At 46.4% G+C, this 18,947-nt stretch overlaps 1 protein-coding gene across 5 annotated transcripts; it reads right to left on the reverse strand.

Moving 5' to 3' along the window:
• Positions 1 to 972: 972 nt before the first annotated feature.
• Positions 973 to 17,417, reverse strand: CTC1 (CST telomere replication complex component 1). Of its 5 annotated transcripts, none has more exons than XM_042031692.1 (24): positions 17,347 to 17,415; positions 17,127 to 17,266; positions 14,550 to 14,796; positions 13,456 to 13,652; positions 11,713 to 11,857; positions 11,017 to 11,319; positions 10,715 to 10,762; positions 10,155 to 10,381; positions 8,485 to 8,656; positions 8,199 to 8,399; positions 7,843 to 7,969; positions 7,531 to 7,645; positions 6,736 to 7,198; positions 6,312 to 6,401; positions 5,886 to 6,029; positions 5,536 to 5,606; positions 4,668 to 4,777; positions 4,174 to 4,339; positions 3,844 to 3,930; positions 3,600 to 3,759; positions 3,061 to 3,125; positions 2,665 to 2,827; positions 2,397 to 2,523; positions 973 to 1,456 (listed from the first exon to the last, which is right to left on the reverse strand). In XM_042031692.1, the coding sequence occupies exons 1-24, from the start codon at positions 17,365 to 17,367 to the stop codon at positions 1,296 to 1,298; spliced, it is 3,750 nt and encodes a 1,249-aa protein (XP_041887626.1). In that variant the 5' UTR covers positions 17,368 to 17,415; the 3' UTR covers positions 973 to 1,295. The 5 variants fall into 5 exon arrangements, with proteins under 5 accessions (XP_041887626.1, XP_041887625.1, XP_041887627.1 ...); XM_042031691.1 differs by having other exon boundaries at positions 10,715 to 10,843; positions 17,347 to 17,414; XM_042031693.1 differs by lacking the exons at positions 17,127 to 17,266; positions 17,347 to 17,415 and adding an exon at positions 16,909 to 17,118 and having other exon boundaries at positions 10,715 to 10,843.
• Positions 17,418 to 18,947: the final 1,530 nt, after the last annotated feature.

Raw genomic sequence — 18,947 nt, forward strand, 5'->3', positions numbered from 1 at the left:
CCAACAGGCTTGGAATATCCTGGCAAAGGCAGACCACATCTAAAGTCCTGTATGAGGAGTGATGATTGCATTTGTAATGTGAAATAAAAGGAACAGATAAGTAGACAGCAGACAGAAAACTAACATACAGAATGAGGAGGAAAAGGAGATTAGCAAGTTACTACTGGTAAGTTCAAATTCAGAAGCAAAGTTATTAAATCCAGATATAACTTTAGAGCCAAATTTTGGTTTTTTTAAAATAGCTGTTATCTGGCACTTCCTATCTATTTTTGTAGCACTGCCTGTTAGTCATATTTTAGGAGTACTTTCAGTTGCACTTTTTAGTCCGATTTGATCTCTTTGGCTTATCACAATCAACATTTTCCTCAGGCTGAGATAATTTATTTTGGGTTTTTTTTTGTTTTCTTTTTTTTCTGGAGGGTGGAGAGTAAGCTTCAGTAAAATCTTTACTAAAATCTTTAATTTAGTTTTGCAGAAAGCACCTACAGAAAAAAAGGTTGTCACAGCAGAACTTGCAGAGACCTCTGCTTTAAGCTATTTTGGCAACCTTTTAGGATGGAGTCTCAGAACTTTATTGAATGGTGGCACCTGTCAGGTCTTGTGCCACTCACTTTGGTCTCAGAAGTGGACAGCAGGCCTTGAGGGGGAAGATACTTCACCCCTCAATAAACCCAGTGCCTGTATCACAGCTCAGTGCACGCCTCTTCTTACCAGCCCCACCTAATGTTCAGGTGGCTGTTCATATACTGCAAAACAATGCCCAAATAATCTTGTCATTTAGTATCATGATCTCCAAACAGCAACTTACTCACTTTCCTTCTTGAAGGAGGTGCTTTTAAAGTGTAATTTTAATAATTTCAATTAGGTTAAGAAGACCAGATCCTGTGGGAACTGTATAGTTTTGTTAATGGTCACCATATAGCAAACAATGGTTACCTCAATACTAAAACAGAAACTGAAACAGATACAGTGTTCTTTAAGTAATATTTTAATAGCTTTATTTAGTAGATACTACCACACAAAATGCACACATTGTGTGCCCCAGGCCCAAGGCAACAGCTGTCACATAGGGAGCACTGAACATCTCTCTTCCAAAATGTAGCCCAGTATCACTGGTCGACAATGGCCCAGAGTGGCCATTCAGGAAATCCGCAAGTCACAGCAGCTGCTTGTCTGCACCCTGTGCTCACAGGCTCGTGCTCCCACTGGAAAGGAGATTTTAAAAGCTCCTGCTCCCAGTAGGTATTTCCATAATTCCTCTCCCACTGGGAGAGATATTAAGCAGTGGCTCCCACTCAGCAGGAACTGGATGTCCTCCTCATCCTCTGGCTGTTCAGGTAGCATAAGGCATCTTGTCCCACTTCCTCCACCTTGAGGCACAGCAGGCTCGGACGAGGCCCCACTTGTGACATGAACTCCACTTCACCACAGCGAAAATTCCGCAGCTGCAGGGGAGCTGCAGGGGAAAGATACAACGGGTAACAAGTCAGTACAGGGCCCTGGCTCTGCTCTGGCACACAGCTGCAGAAGTTGCTGGGAGAGAGAAGGCCTTGCAGCAGCTGCTTGGCATCTGCTAAACCTCAAAGAACAGCACGATGAATAATTCCAGGATGTAGGCAGATGAATGCATTTTTCCAGCATCCCTCCAACTTGGAGGAAACAGACATTCTACACTGTGAAAAGCTGTGACCTACGTGCTGCTTTACAGAGCTGATGCACTGAGTGTTGTATCCTCTATCAGTATCAGCAACCTGCCTTTATGGACAGCGTACATGAGCGCCAGAAACAGTCTCCATGCAGAGCATCCTCTTGTGGGCTTAGCAAATAAACCCCTACAGCACCTGGACTCAAATTTAAGCACTAGGTACTTGTGCACAGTGTGAAGAACTGGTGTGAAGAATGCCCCCTTAACACAGCAACTGCACAGTTGTGGCAGCATGAGCTCAGAACCTCAGCATGCATGAATTCAAAACACTTCAGTGCTGATTTGCAGGTGAGGATTTCCAGGCCTAGTATTGACCCTATGTGCTGTCCTGTCTAAAGTAAAAACCCACTTGATTTGAGAGGTCTGCACAATAACTCTGGCTGATCCGGATTCTTGTCCCAGACAAGGACTGGGAATCTTTCTCAAAAACAGCTTTATGTTTCTGTGTGAAGTAGAAAAATTAATGTATGTTGTTTTAGTCATTTCCGTAATATTATTTCTCTATTTTTGTAACCATGGATCTACTAAGGCACAACTTAGTTCTACACTACAGAATTCAAAATTCCAGGAAAATCTTTCAAAGATCTTGCTTTGTGGGCAGTGAAGGCAGCTCTCCTTCCCCAGCTTGGTGAGATGCCTCCTTCCTTCCTTCCCACACCAAATACTAGGAAAAGCAGCAGTACTGGCTTACCAGGCTGCAGGATCTTGGAGGGCTTCCTGTCGAGACTGAAATCCAACAGGATAGGGCGACATATGAGAGGACTCCTGCACAGACTCCTTAGGTAGCAAGCAACGAGATCCTCGGGTTCTTCTAGACACTGAGGAAGGAAAGAGTGTGTTGCCAGGGGGTGTTCAGAGGGAGGCAGGGAAGCTCTGGAAGATCCAGAGCAAAGGGAAATCCCGTCCAGCCAAGACTTGAGCCCACCACACTGCAATTGCTGCTGGAATAACCCACTCACCCCTGTGCCAGGAGCTTCCCCATGCTGAATGCACACGCTGCCCCTGCTCTGCACACAGTTCTGCACAGCTTCCCACTCGAGAAGGCTCAGGCCCAGCACTGCTGCCACATGTTCATTCCTGCACAGCACCACAGCTTCACCTGTTCCGTCCTCCACCAGCACCCTGTGCAGAGAGCAGGCAGGCTGGGATCAGAGGGAGGGCAGGACAGTGCCTGGCTCCCTAACAATGGTCACAGCCCTGACAACAGATCTCAGGAGAGTTTGTTCACATCTCAGAAGATGTGATAACTCCATCTTTGCTGTTCTGTCCACATCCCATCCTTGATATGATCTTCCCCCTCCTGTTTGTGGTGTAATTTGTTCCCTCCTCCCACACCCAATCCCTACAGCACTTACCGTGCACTGGCTTGCCTCACTCCTGTTTGTGATGGACAGGGAGGATTGTGTCGGGTGCATCTCCCCTGAAGGAAGAGTAAAACTACAGCTATGTATGGGTGGTGTGAGAAGGGGAAGGGCCACTGCTTATTTTAACCCTTTCCTAATTAAGTATGCAAAGGTGTAAAGAATTTCACTGCATTTCCAAGGAGTGTCCTGGAAAAAGTTTATATGGGGAGAAAAATCACCTGCTGCAAGGTGCTGATCCCCAATAGCACTGAACATGGGAAGAGCAGAGCATTAACAGAGGAGGATTTTCCTCTTCGGTGTCCTCACTTCACCCCGAGTCCTACCTGCCAATCTGCCTGGCATAAGGTACATACTTCTAATCAGTTATCACTTTGGTCCCTTTCTAATATGCAAGTCCTTCTCAGACACTGGAAAAGAGGGTCTGCAATTGAGATAGGAACTCTCACTTCTTTTACATGGTAGCAAAGGATGTGTGAAGGTAAAAAATATGCAAGACCTCTCACAAATTATCTTTGTGGAAGCTTGAATACCTCCTTGAAGATGCAGCTGCAAAGTGAGCAAACCCACTGCAGGCACACAGTCAATACACAGGACAAGTGGCATAAAATCCGGGCCTGGAGCAGGTTTTGCAGCTGAGATCTCAAACTGGATAGAAATACTAGTGAGGGGGATGAGGCTTCTCCTGCAGGACTAGAAGAAATAGGAATTTGAGATGCTTGGAACACAGAAGCCTTTCTTGGGACACTGTAAGATGAGAACAGACCCAACACTTACCTAGAAGGAAAAGGTAGGTGAGAAGCTGGCAGAGATACGATGCTCACACAGCTGGAGGCAATGTATGTGCAATAAACATTATGGAATCTGCAATATGAAAGAGCAGACATCAGAAAGAGCTCACAGAAACCAAACACTCAGTTTTCTCGGGATGACTGGGCTGAGCTTCATTTGTAACATGGTAGGAAAATAATTTATGGTAAGGAATTGGGAGACATGAAGTGTGGACAAGGGATGAGGAAAGTCCACATGGGAGGTCAGATGAAGAGATGGTTTCAAAGACAGCAAGAGAGATCAGAGACAGGATCAGGGCTCTAAAGACAGGAGGACCTTGAGATCTTGCGTTCCAAATTCTGGAAGAGGATCTTGGCTCCAGGTAGCAAACCCCAGAGATGCTGCAGGTAGGTGGCAGTAATGTAAACGTCCATCACAACAGGGGAGCCTGGAGCAGCTGAGACACTGAGCTTCACACTGTGATCCCTGGACAGCAGAGTCTCTGAGGAGGCACAGAACCACAAACCATGAGCTCACTCACACAGACAGCATGGCCTGCCACTGAGCTGGGCCTGCTAGAGGGGTTTTTCCTCCCATCACAATGAGGCTATCACTGCCCCACCTCCCAGATTTTCCAGGTACCACATTCCCATCTCCACATACGCAGTGTGCAGTTTCCTAGCCCTATGACATGCAACAGGGTGCAACATCCTGGCATACTTCCACTATTCCCAGACACAGCAGCACAGTTAGCCAAGTCCATTGGCTCTTTCAAACAGAAAGAATCAAGAACCAATCTGTTGCTTCTCGACAGGCTGCCACAATCTTACCTTTCTGCTTTGGAAGGCCAACAGTCACAGGTGGCTTCTCATTCTTGGGAGAGGCACACAAGGTCCTCTCCATGACCTCACCACAGAAAGAAACAAGGGAACCTGTGAAACTGAGAGCAGACCAGGATTTTTGTCCTGCCTGAAGACAAACGGAGTAGAAGGCCTGACTTCAAGATTGCCACAAAGTAGAGCATTGTTGGTTAAGACCAGTTTCTGGGGAACCTGCTCTTGAGCACCTGAGCTACTGGACCGAGGGCAGCTTGCTGCAGCCTACATCTCCCAGGGACAAGAGGCCTGTTTACCTTGCTTTCTGCTGCTTCAGGCTCAGCAGTGAAGAAGGGTGAGGCATTACAGCCTTCCTATCTGCTAAACTCCTAATTGTTTTTCTGAATTAGAGAAAGAAGCCAAGCAAAGGAAACAGTTTATCATAAAGCACTGGTGAAAATTCCAGTGTACATGCGTATCACTCCAGATTAAACATGCTTTGAACAGAAAAGCTTCTAACCTTAGTATTTGTTTGAGCAAAGTTTGCTAAAGCAATCTAAAAACAAAAAAATCATACATTCAGTCTCATTTTCCTTGCTGTGCTTCTTTTCACTTTGGCAGACACCTTTGGGACCTAGTCCACACCAGCAATAGCTGAACCATCTTCTAGACACCATTTTGCAGTCTTGTCACCTACAATCCCTTTAGCTTTGATAACCAGGATGGGAGAAGTCTGGACTACTAGCACACAGGCAGATTTCCAAACCATATTCCTAGGGTGGGTATTTCATCACAGTTTAATATAGCACTGCTCCCAATAAAAGTTAACACAGAGCCATTCCCTAGGACACAGTCACTTGTAATTTGGGGTAGACCAACATACCTGCTGCTAAGGACTTCTGGAATGGAGGAAGTCCTCTGGTCCATGCCTGTCAGCACTGACACAGCTGTCAGCTGGAAGTGAGGGAGACACAGCCTCAGACGGGTTGCAGTTTACAGGCATCCCCAGCCAGAGCACAAAAGACAAGCTATGCACACTCAGAGCTAGGTCAAGCAACTCTTCTCCAGATGAATTCTGAAGCAGGAAACTGTGAAGCCCAGCAGCAGCCTCTGATTGAACTTAGAGCAGAACAGTCTCATCAACAAGATACTCTGTATTAATAATTTTCTAGCTAGTTCTGGAGAGATCTACATGTAGCCTGTGAAAGCCCCAGGCAATAAGGCACTGCATACCTGGCACTCAGGCAGACAGGAGATCCAGGTCTCATGCTGTAAGTACCAGCTATCTTGGACAGGCAGGCACAGGGGGCAGGATGGCCTGTTTGGGAATGTTGCTGGCACAGGTGGAAAACAGAGCTTGTCAAACACTTCCAAGTCCTGAGATAAGAGTGGTAAGGCAAGAGAGAAGACTATTAGAAGGAAGGAGATTGAAGTTATATAGGGAAAAGGTGAAGAACAATGGTTTACAGAACAACAAAAAAAATTCCACTAAACTCAGAGCTCTGAGAATTTTAATCAAACACAGAACATAAGCAGTTTCTTGGCAAGACAGAAGGAAATTCCAAGCCTCGAAAACAGCTTAGTCACCCTCTGACTCCTCAACTCCCACATGCAGTTCAGCAAAAGTCTCCAAGAGAGAGCAGCATTCTTCTCTCTTACCGAGCAGCAGGGCACAATGAAGCGATACAGTCCATCCACATGCAGCAATGGAAACCATCGCAGAGACTTTCCCATGAAGAGTAGCAGTGCCTGGTGGGGGAAGGGAGGAGAGAGAGAGAAGGTGATGAGAACTGTTAGGTATGGAATGAAAAATACAGCAAAAAGAAAGGAAGCCCCACGCAGAGGATGTCTTGATTGAGAAGCAAAGTTAGCACCACCAAGAGCAAGAGAAGGCAGATGCATTTACAGGAAGGTGACAGAGAGGAGATGGAATTTCCTCTGGGTATAAGAAGGAATTTGCCTGCACAAACACACAACTGTACCCAACACAAAAATCACTTTCCCAGCGATACTGAATTACCGCACAGGCTCGCTGAGGAGCCAGCTCCCAGACTTATCAAACTACACCCCAAAACTGCCTCACTTCTTGCTGTGTCACGCCCTCTTCTCCATTACAGCCAGTCTCCTCCAGCTCTGGTAGATTCCCAGTTTCTCTGGGGTGGTCCCAGAGACATGGTCTGCCCAGCCACAGCACTGTGGCTTGGAAACTGCGCTGCAGCTCCTTTAGCTGTGCTTCTTTATCTTCTTCTCCGGGCGGTTGGTAATTGCGCAACATGAGGCCCTCTTTCTGGGTAACCAAGAACAGGTGAGATACACAGCTCGTTGTTCTGGTGCTGCCCTGGCCCCCCTGACAGTTCTCATCTCTGCCAGTATCTGCCTTGGGATCCTCCAATTTCAGCATTTTTGCCTCTGGGGTTTCCAGCCTTGTGCTGCCATCTGTCTTCTTCCTCAAAGAGGAGCTGTTTCCACTCCTAAGGCCTTTCTGGATTTGTCCTTCAGCAGCATGGAGAACCTGAACATCCTCAAAGTAGAACTGCACATAGACACTGAAATGACAAATGGTAACAGTGAGACTCCCTGTTCCTGACACGTGGTTGTCCAAAACAACTGTTTATCTGGGAAAAGCACTTCTGCTGAGTGTCCCACAAGTAAAGAGTGGGAAAGAGTGAAGAGGAGGGCAGCTCCCAGGCTGCATGTATTCTGAACAAAAGGGAGATGGTGGGTTTGTTGCTGAGAAAGAGCTCATTTTACGCAAATAGCAAAGAACAGTTGCTTTGGCACTGAAATGCTATGTTGGTAAGAAGCCTTACCACAATCCAAAATATTCATGGAACTGGAAAGTGATGATTTAATCTGCACACTAAATAAAGGGACTCACCTAGTTTTTTTCTCTCTCACATGCTTCAGATTTTCCAGGTGTTCCCAGGAGGGAAAATCAGTCTTAAGGAATCTCTCCACTACAAGCTGGTAGTTTTCCACCTGCAAGAGTGATCCTGCAAACACATCAGAGAAAAGAGCTGAGCTAAATAAAAAGAGAACATAAAAACAGTAAGGTCAATATCCTCATTTTAAAGTCATGAGGTCAGGCAGTGACAGTTCAGCATCTCCACACCACGTCTCTTCCTCGTTTTAAAGCTGGAAGGCAGAAGAGCAAAAGCTCAGCACTCAAATACAGTTTAGTGGGACATACCTATGAGAGCTGTCTGGGCAAAGGGGCTACCATCCTTATGGGAGATCACACAGGGAAGCGTGCTGCTCTTGTCCTGCAGCTGGAGGGAACTGGTCCTGGAGGAGACCCTCAGCACACCCAGAAGTATCTACAACAGAAAGGAAGCTGCAAAGAGCATCAGACAATTCCTATCTTTGAAAGCCATACATCAAAGTGTGTGTAGCAGCAGCTCAAATTCAGTCTGTTTTCAACACAGTGAGAAAAGCAGTGTCATTTCCTAAGAGCAGGAAGAGGCATGCACTGCACAGGGTGCTGGAAGGCATGGTGAGAACCAGGAGCTCTCAAGGCACAGACAGGAAAGGGAACAAGGCACTTACCAGCTGGGGCTGGAAACTTCCTGCTGAGAGTGTGCAGTAGGACCAGGCCAGTCTGCGATTCAGCTCCTGGGTGCCCATATGCTGTGCCTCCAAGGGGGAAAGCAACTGTGATGGACTGAAGCCTTCCCAGCTCCTCTGTTCTGCCACACGGCAAACTGTAGACAGAGATGGGGCCTGGCACGGAGGGTTCAGAGTCAAATACTATGAACAAAAGAGAGAAAGAACAAATCAGCTGAGTTTCTTCCCATCACACCAACAGGAAACAGCTCACAGAACATTTACTCACTTTCTGCAGGGGACATTGGTGTATTTTTGCTAGAATTTCATTATAAATATCTCTTGCTTCCTCGCTGTCTGGCACCATAGCTTGCAGAAGGGGGACAAGGAACTTTTCAGCAGCTCCAGGGTTTCGATGTGCAGAGCTACACAGTCGACGGTGCCCAAAGAAACAAGAAAACCTGAAAAAAAGTTATGACCATTAAAAGCAAAAGCAGTCCATGCATTTAAGTGAGTCTTGCACCTAAGTCAGGGACTCTTTCTGCTTGTTATGAGTGAATATGCTGTGTAGGACAAGAACTAAAGAGAACACAAAAAACATGAAGTGATTAAAAAATAGAACATTTAAGGCCAATGCAGATTTATGTTGGGCAGACACAGAACAGGAAAATCCACAGAAGTGGATAGACTGGCAAAATCTCGAAACTCAAATGGCCAGAAAAACAAACCACATGAAGATAATCTCCCTCTAAGTCACACAAATGGATCTCCATGCATTTTGGCTAGGCTTGATATGATTACTCATGTTAGGTACACTTGGCTTTCTTTCACAGGATGCAAAAAAAATCACAAGGCAGAAACAACCACAGACTACTCTTCTTCTTATTCCAATATTTTCCTCATGCAGAATCAGTTTCAGAAGTTTAGCTTACTGCTTTTGAATGTCTGGGAGTGATCACACTGCCAGCCAAAATACGACTTAATAACAGAAAGTGAATTCAAATGAAAAAAGATAGCAACTAACTCACTGGAATAATTTTTAAGCAGTAGCAGGACTTAGCAATCACATTTAAAGAAAGTGAAAAAGATAATAAAACCTGAAACTTATAGCTAGCATAACTTCCAGGGCAAAACTGAAGCTGTTTTATTGGAAAGCATAGTCAAAATTCCACAGTGCCAGTATAGCACAGGAACACTGAGCATTCTATAAAATGCTACTTGACTGAGAATAAAATGTATGTATTTTAAAGTCCAAGGCAGCAGTTACACTGACCAATCATAACTGCTCCAGAAGAAAGACAAATATTTTCACTAACAGAAGTCAAAACTAAACCCAGAAACTGGCCCACAGCTGTCCTGTGAACAGAGTGCAGCATCAGGGAGAGTAGGAAGCCATCTAGAAGACTCGGAGGTAAGCATGGGTGGGAGAATCTGCCAAGACAGAGACTCTCAAACAAATGATCACACTCCTGGCAATACTCAGAATATCTCAAAGTGATATGCTGAGCAGCTGCTGCTGCTTCTGTGCACAGTCAGGACACAAGAGCCTTTACATCAGTTGTGATTTAGTTGTAGCACCAGGTTCCACCTTCAGCCTCAGTGCCCACATTGATCTGCCAAGCAAACCACACTGGCAGGCAGACATCCCTGTGGTGCTTCTGTATTTCAGGACAAAACAGTCCAGGCAGGATTACATGAGCACAGTGCTCTGAAGTGCTGCAGCTTCACCTGCACCTGAAAAATGCACGTGATTTTCTCATAAGAGCAATTGCAAGGTAACAAGCAATTGGACATGATGTGAAGTCTGGCTGAATGGCTTACTTAGGCCTATAAACCAGAAGCATTTGCTGCTTGTAGTATCCAAGCGCAGTAATTTTGTGATCCCTTAGTCTAGAAGACACCCAGGTAACTTAAAAAGCACATTTAGGCATAGCCTGTCTTCAGAAGAATTGTCCTCACCTCTCCTCAAACATCTCCAGGAGGCTCACCAGCCAGAGGTAAAGTGGCATTCCAAGATTGAAGCGGAAGAGCAGCTGTAAGCAGAGATTTCCTGAAGAGGCCAGTGGCTGGTGGGGGGTGCTGAGCCTTGAAAAACTCTTCAGCACAACCATGCTGCTCAGGCAAGCACCAAGGACAGTGAAAGGGAAGGACACCAGAGGCTTCTGCAGGAGGTGGACATCGATGAGCTGGGATACACAGACATCCAGTGTAAGACAAGAGATAGCCAGTCTGCCACCACTCCCCAAAACTGTCACCCCACCTTAAATCCTTTCTCACTCTACTGGATTATCTATAATCAGGCCTGAGGCACCAAGCACAGTTTAGGGAGGAATCAGATAATAATCATATCAACTCTCATGACTAAGCCCAGGCAGTAAGATCTCCAGTTTTTTTCCAGATACTTTCTGAAATAATGTTGATGTTCCTGTAGCCTTCTGTTGACCCACACACTCACGAGCCATCCCCAGGGCCTGAGCCTTTTCCACTGAATACTTCATGACTTGCAAGTCTCTATTTACCTCCACGCACGCTCCCGGTCGGAGTCCCTGTGCAAAGTTCAGCAGTGGCTGGTAAGCAAGGCACAAGCAGACTTGGTTATCCAGTAAAAAGAGACCAGCTTGGACATTGAGTATTTTGGTGACAAAGCCCTAAACAGAAAGCAAACAGAAAGTAACAGGAGTGCAGAGAGTCCCAAAATATAAGAGACTTACAGGCCTGAGCAGTAAGAAAATAAACTCATGATGAAAACAATGCTTCTCGCAGGCCAGGAGCTGAAACCCCAGTGCATGAGTGGGTGAAGGCTAAGTCTACAAACCCTTACCACATAGGAGATGATCTTGGACTCCTTGGTTGATCTTGGCGTCTCCTCTGCAGCCCCCAGCTCCAAGGAGCGACTGAGCTCCTCAGCAGTCTCAAGGAAAGAAGACTGAGTGGATTCTCCTTGCCAAGCACTTTTCAGTGGCTGCTCCCTCACCCACTCTGCACAGTAGGGCAGAAGGCAGGAAGACACACTGGTGACAAACATCGTTTGTCCAGATTTCTTCAGGCTAGACTTACTCAGGCCAGTTATTGTGTACCTGTGACCCAGCTGGAAGACATGATGCCACACCAGCTGGCTCGGTTTCTAGAGTAGAGAAACCAAAAGCAACATGAGCATCAACTCCAGTGAAAAAAAATTCTTCCTGACCCCAATAACCCCACACCCAAAACCACACCCAAAAACCCCTTTTCTCACCCAGAGGATTGCCTCACACTCCTAGCAAAAGGGCTGTATCTGCAAAACATTCAGGGACACTAAAACTGCATGAGGGAGAAGGATTGCACTTCTGCAGGGCACAGAACTAGACTTCTTACATACAAAGACTATTGTACACTGGGTGCAATTAAAAAGATACCACTAGTAAAATGAAGAATATAAATCAAACTGGGAGATCAAGGGCAAGCTTCAAAGAATTAATCAACTAGCACATACACAGATCCAGACAGTGAATTTGTGAGCAAAATTCCAAGGACTTACTTGCACCAGCACAGGGACACAAGCAGCTGAGGAAAAGCACTTCAGAAACAGAAAGAAGAATGTCTTGTGGTGAACACGAAGGAGAGGCCCGAGTCTGGTTAATTCCCCTGCTAGAGTAAGCTTTGATCTTTTCTGACATGGAATCCTAGAGAGCAATTGAAGAGGCAACTGAAATCAGAGATGAAAAACAGCTCAAAAGTATCTCAAAAGCAAAATAAACAAATACACAGCATGCACTTCCTGGGAATAATGGATCCAACAAAGTAATATGATCAATCTCTGAGAGAGGTTTTCAAAACAACACTTGGCTACAAAATTTGTACTTTAACTTTTCTGTACTAAATTCCTTTGATGTTTTAGTATTTGAAGACAGAAGGGTTGTTTTGAACAAATTCACATGCTCCATGACAACAGCCAGGTTTTAAAAAGCTTTACCACAAGCAAGAAGCTAATCGTAGGTCTAAAGGATAAGAAAAAAAAGTCACAAGCAATTCTTCTGCAGAAAACAGAACTTGGATTTGTAGGTCCATGGAACATGATACTGTGGAAGCTCTAAACCTATAAACAAGAAGCCTGAAAGCAACAATGGAGCCTTTCTAACAAACTTGGCACAGAGTGAAAAAGCAGCAAAACTGAAAGCAGATTAGAGGCAAGAGAGGTGATATTTCTTGAATCAATTCTGTTTGTTGTTTCAAACCTACATTTCAAAACATTTTTAAAAAAAGTTATTTCAAAAAAGTTATTTCAAAAAAAGTTATTTATGTTTGTAATTTGCATTTCAGCTCCTGCTGGACTTGAATATAACCATCCCACTTACCCTAAACAAAAACATTCTTGACTCCAAAACATATAAACAGACATGACTTTGAAAAAAACCCAACCAGTAGTAGACACGCAGTAGTACCAGCACCTCACTGTAACATTTTTGTAGTAACATGGAAAATTGATCAGATATCAGTCAATAACAAAGGAGCTTTATGTTAAAAGTCTGAGAACATATACTGAAATATGGAAATAGTTTTCTTGTTTAGAAAGGTTCTTTGAGCTAAATCAAACACTTAAGCTTAAAATTACTTTCTTACAAGCAGATAAATCCAATAAAAACAAAGATAACTAAAAAGAAACTAAAGCAGCATGATTAGTGACATTTTATGGTAATTAAATTACACCAAGAATTCTCTACTCAAGGAGATAAAACATGATCTAGCACAACTTGAAATTATCAACTTAGTAAGATTTGCAATTCCATTGGCTCATTTTCACATACTGTAAACTAAAGCACAGTTACTTCTACCAGTTGACATTTCACTGGCACTTTTATCTCAGTAATCTGACCAGTGGCACATATTAACATCATAATATAATACAGGATTACTTTCAGTTATATTTTTCGTTCACTGGGTGTTCAAATAAAAAAAAAAATTGTGCTAATCAAAAGAGTGAATGAATTTTAGCCTCAATGACAGCTGAATCAACACTGTTCTGTAGTATGAAATTACATCTGGAAATACTTAAATTGGTCTTATTTTTTCAAATTATGGAATAAAAACTTCTAATGAAGTGCTGGAAAACAGATGATTAAAGACAAGTGGCTTTGTTGTATAACTCCACTTCCACCACTCACTGCTATGCTTCCACATGTGGCAGAAACAGTTTGTCTCTTTCTAAGCCAAGCGCTTTTCATGTTACTTGCCAAGCCAGAGCAACAGTGTTATGATGGAGTTGGGCACTGTAGGTGTTTACCTGGAGATGAGCAGTGGCTCAGCTGACACTGGGGAGGTGATTGGAATGCTGTGAAGTACTTCCTTAGGTGCACCTACTGGCACTGGATCCACCAGGATTTCCAAGTACCCTGCTGCTCTCTGGTTGGTCTGTGGTATGTATGACCAGCTTGGGAAGACAAACAGTGACTCCAGCCACTCCAGTTCAAAGTGCAAGAGCTAAACCAAAAGGTAAGGAGATAAAAGTCTGAGATGAGTTTCAGTGTGTTTTCTCAGCACTACTTACAATGTTCATTACTAATACACCCTTGCATGCACGTCGCAAACTCCTGTCCTACTGCCGGGCTTCATTACGAAATGAGAGCAGTGTTTTCTGCCCACTCTCTCACCTTGCATGGAAAACTTCTGTCCTTCCAGATGCAAATCTGGAACTGACTTGCTGAGCTCTACAGCTAGCATTTCCTGGGTTATAGTCACAAGCTCACAGAAAGGTGCAAATTAATTCACTGCAAGGCTATTATTTTCAGACTATTTTTCTAAAATTCTTGCCTCCTTTCTTTTGCCCCTGTGTTTTCAGTTAGAAGTTCTTACCAATACAACTTTTCCCTAGACTTTGTCTCCTTTGAAAGCCCAACTTCAGTGCTCTGTCATCACCACCCTAGGGGTTATTTGTCATCTCAATTCCCCTTGCAATGACCTTCAGGATGGTTTTAAGTCAATTGTCATGCAAGCTATTATTTCCTCAAAGTATGTCATCAACGCATCACTGACACCCAATACAACTCTCCAGAAAGTTATTTCTGCTCCACTAGTTGGAATTCTGCCAAGAGGGGGGAGGTTTCCCAGGCCACCTTGTACGGTGGTGAATTTAACAGAACTGTATACTGGCTACCTCTTTTTTCCAGGCCAGTACATTCAATATTTCTTCTCCCAGCAATGGCACATTTCACATGTTCTATCCTCTGCCCAAGCTGTGAGCTTGCTGTTTTCCTGCCTGCTACAGAGATGCATTATTTCCTTCACTGGACTCTGGCAGAACACCTGAAGCCCCTGGTGGTTTGTGACACTGTCCCAGAAATAGGAATAAACACAGAACCCCTCATACCAAGGACATACCTCACATGGAATTATCCCAGTATTATCCTTCACGTATAGGCAACCATCTACCAACTTTTCTTTGTTTCCTTGCCTTTCATCTGTTAAATAGCCAACCAGGATCAGGTAAGTCCTTGGCAAAGTGCTCTGCATGGGTAAAGCACCTTGTCCTTGGTAAGACCATTCCTTAAATTCATTAGTGCTCCAGCTCAGGTGGCTGCAGCACGGTATGTGCTGCTGATTCTGTAGGTCGGAGATGGAGATGAAACTGGGGGGAAAAAAAAAGGAAAAGGAGAATATAGCAGCATGTACAAAGAACTCAGTCTGCAAAGTTTGCAAAGTTTGGGGATTACAGCGATCCCTGCCGCGGACAGTGCTTGGCTAAGCCAGAAGAGCCTCGGATGTTGGTGCGGTCTGATGATGTGTCATGGCAAGAACCAACTCATTCAACAGCATTTATCAGTGGTGTCTGTCTTTCAGTTCACTCAACACATCTGTCCTGCTCGAGCATCCTCTCTGAAAACAGACATGCTCTGCTACTGAGCAGGCATGGAGAAAACTTGAAAAGAGTAATTATTGAGACTGAATAAAATGAAACGTTTTCAAGTGCATGTGGAGGGAGACAGGGAGGAGAACAGTTCCTATTTCAGACATTTTTAGTTTGAATGGGACACTCTGTGAGAAAACCTCAACAATTGCTCAATACAGCTTACGTATCTGTAACAAAGACGGGTAAATACAGACTAAATCCATCACTTGGTGCTAAAATTGCTGAACTATAGTAAAACCAAGTTTGAACAACTTCTAGATGAAGATTGTGACAGTTTGGGAATGAATTCTGTCCTGTGGATAGCTTGCAAAATACAAAGCTGAGAGACAGCAAGCCAGTAATCTTAGACTGGGTGTTCACTTATAAGAACAGAGCCAAGCTAGCCCTGAATCTTTCCACCCTCCCTTCTGACTTCAGCAGCAGGGGGAGAAGGAGATGTAACATCAAATCAGCCACATCTGAAGCCATCCACAGTTTACACCTATCATGCTTAGACTAACCATGGGAGAACATGGGCGAACAAGGCAGCCTCCTCAGTAGGTTCTAAGCCTTTTCAGTGTTTCCATGACCATGGCAGTACTCATCATTGTTTTTTACATCCTGGCTCTCTGTGCTAGAGAATTATGCAACTCCTCTGTCCATGCTAATATCAACACTGAAAGAGCCAACACAAACTGTTCTCCAGCTAGTGATTTTGGTACTGGTTTCCAGTGAGCTGCACTGACAATTTTAAGTTGTGAAACTGGAGCTCTATTCACACCACCCACTTGCTCAGTAGCAGGACATAATCAACTTCAAAGGGTGTGAATTTGAAGAGTTTCACCTGATTAGTCAGGGATCAAAAGTTCAAAGCAAGAAACTAGTCTAGATAAGTAATGGGTCTAAACCAGCAATAAATAGTGTTTAGGTTTAAAAAAATTAATCAAAAGACATAAATTTATGCAGGTACTTGTGTATTTCACAGGAATCTGAACAGGAGATTAGTTGAAAATTCTGTTAGCTGAAACTGCTCCATCTTCAGAGACAGAGCACCACTACAGTAATACTGGTACCTATGATGCACAAGGAGAATACAGTGCTGCTTGTGTTTTTGTCAAATGTGCTGAGTGCTTTTTGGGAGAAACCAGAACTGCAGCAGGACACAGGCTCATGGTTATCACATACAGAGAAGCAAACGCTCTTTTCTCGTGCTCCAGAGCTTGGTGGTCAGCTGTGGACGTAGCATGCTGCTCACAGACTACTGGCCTCACAGGAGATAAACACCAAGTACCTTCAACTCTTTTCTATGAATCCTCCTAAATATAAACCAAACTCTGGTTTAATTGTCATAAAATACACAGGAAAAAATATAGCTTAAATGAAATAGGTTTAGCTGGCGTGAAAGATCGACCACCTACATTTATTAACGATTAATTAAAGGTCACAAATCCCTAATCAATTCCAGCTGACCTTTTCCCCCAAAAACGGCTGTGCCAGAGGTTTTAATAGACGTTCTCCCACCATAAGCTGGAGCAAGAGAGAGACAGATCCGGGCAAGCCAAACCCTGCAATATTTATATCTCTTAAGAAGCTGCATGTTCTTTATGATGGTGAGCACCCAAAAGCCTTTTATCAATGAAAATATGGGCCATGTTATCCTAGATTCCCCCTTTGTCAGAGTGCACACTCGAACGCTAAGCTCAGCTGGCCAACAGGTTCGGAGACCATGCCCAGGAACTTCCTCTTGAGCGGGCCAGCTGGATCCAGCCGGGACGCTGCCGTGCAAACGCTGTACAGTGCGACAGCTCGCTCTGGGCGAGATGCCCCACTTTGGTTACACTCTTTACCTACCGCACACAGGTGGATACGGTGCTTAATCACACCGCAAGGGCGGCCGGGGGCGCACCGAGGCCAAAAAACCGCGTGCGGTTACCCCTGTTCGACAACATCCCTCCCACAGCCGCCTTCCGGGACGGGCATCGCGCAGGGACGAGTCATGCCGAGCTCCCGGGAGGGCCGCACATGGATACCGGGTCCGCCCGGTCCCCTCCTCTCCGCCCCGCTGTCACCTGTAGCCGAGCGGCAGCGTCCCGCCGCTCGCGCTCCGCAGGCACCGCAGCACCGCCTCCAGCGCCGCTGGCTCCTGCCCGTCCGGCGCCGGGAGCGCCCGGCGAGCGAAGTCCCGAGCCGCCCGCAGCCAGCGCTGCTCCTGCAGGGGGAAAGGAGAGAAGCGGGCTCTCAGCGCCAGGCGGGGGGAAGAGCGCGGAGCCGCCCGGGCCCCTCACTCACCGCCGCGCTGGGCGCCGCCATGACGGCCCGCGCGGGTCGCGCCGTTGCCGTGGCGATGCGGCGGCGGGAAGCGCGCAGGGGCCGCCGGGAGCGCCGCGCGCGCCGGGCTCCGCCCCCTCCCTGCCCTCCGTCCAATCGCCGCCGCCGGCACCGCCCGGCCGTTCCCGCCCCTTCCGCGCGGGGTGGCGAGAAACGGGATCCGGGAGTGGCTGGGATAGCCCTGGGCGGCAGGCAGGCAGGCAGGCAGGCAGGCAGGCAGGCAGGCAGGCAGGCAGGCAGGCAGGCAGGCAGGCAGGCAGGCAGGCACGCACGCACGCACGCACGCACGCACGCACGCACGCACGCACGCAGGCAGGCACGCAGGCAGGCAGGCACGCACGCAGGCACGCACGCACGCACGCCGCTCTGTCACTCCCTTCCACAAGTGGGCAGGGGAGAGAGCACAAAACGGAAGGCTCACGGGTTGAGATAGGGACCAGGAGAGATCACAAAGCGATTGCCGTCACCGGCAAAGCTGGCTGAACATGGGGATATTAATTGAATTTACTACGAACAAAAACAGAGCAGGATAATGAGAAGTAAAATAAATCTTAAAAACACCTTCTCCTCCATCCGACCCTCCCGCCCCCCGCGGCGCAGGGAGACAGGGAATGGAGATTACGCTCAGTTCATCCCACGTTTCTGCCACTGCTCAGGGAGAGAGGGGAGTCCTTCCCCTGCTCCAGCAGGTCCCTCCCACGGACTTCTCCAATGTGACTCTTTACCACGGGCAACAGTTCTTCAGAGCTGCTCCAACATGACTCACTCTTCCGCGGGGTGCAGTCCTTCAGGAACAGCCTGCTCCAGCCAGCGTGGGTCCCCCACAGGGTTACAAGTCCTACCAGGGAACCTGTTCCCGTGCGGGCTCCTCTCTCCGTGGGTCTGCAGGTCTCTGGGAGGAGCCTGTTCCAGCACAGGTTTCCCATGGAGTCAAAGCCCTCTTTCAGGCATCCACCGGCTCCAGCATGGGGCTCCTCCATGGGTTACAAGTGGATCTCTGCATCCCCATGGACCTCTATGGGCTACAGGGGGATACCCTGCTTCACCATGGTCTTCATGATGGAGAATTTCAGCTCTGGTGCCTGGAGCACCTCCTCCTCCTTCTTCTCCACTGACCTTGATGTCTGCAAAGTTGTACATATTCTCACTCTGCTCTTCTCTGGCTGCAATTATATCTGCCCAATAACTTTTTAATTTCCTTCTTAAATATGTTATCACAGAGGCATTGCCACCATTTCTGATCGGCTTGGCCTTGATCAGCAGTGTGTCCATCTTGGAACCACCTGGCATTGGCTCTGTCAGACATGTGAGAAGTTTCTGGCAGCTTGTCACAGAAGCCACCCCTGTAGCACCCCCACTACCAAAACCTGGTTATGCAAACCCAATACAGCTCTGCAGCCTGGGAGTAAAGCAGCTGGGCTGTCAGACGAGCTGCAAGCCACTGATTGTGTGACAGGAAGGTGGGCTCAGTCCCTCCGGGCCTTAGCCCATAGCCAGAGGATCTCAGGAAGTGCTGGAGACCTGGCAGGCTGCAGGGAGGTGGCAGGCATGGAGAGAGGCCT

Source organism: Corvus kubaryi, unplaced genomic scaffold (assembly GCF_017639235.1).
Source record: "Corvus kubaryi isolate FWS band 111438036 unplaced genomic scaffold, C.kubaryi_AGA036_p1.0 37341, whole genome shotgun sequence".
NCBI classification, from domain to species: Eukaryota; Metazoa; Chordata; class Aves; order Passeriformes; family Corvidae; genus Corvus; species Corvus kubaryi.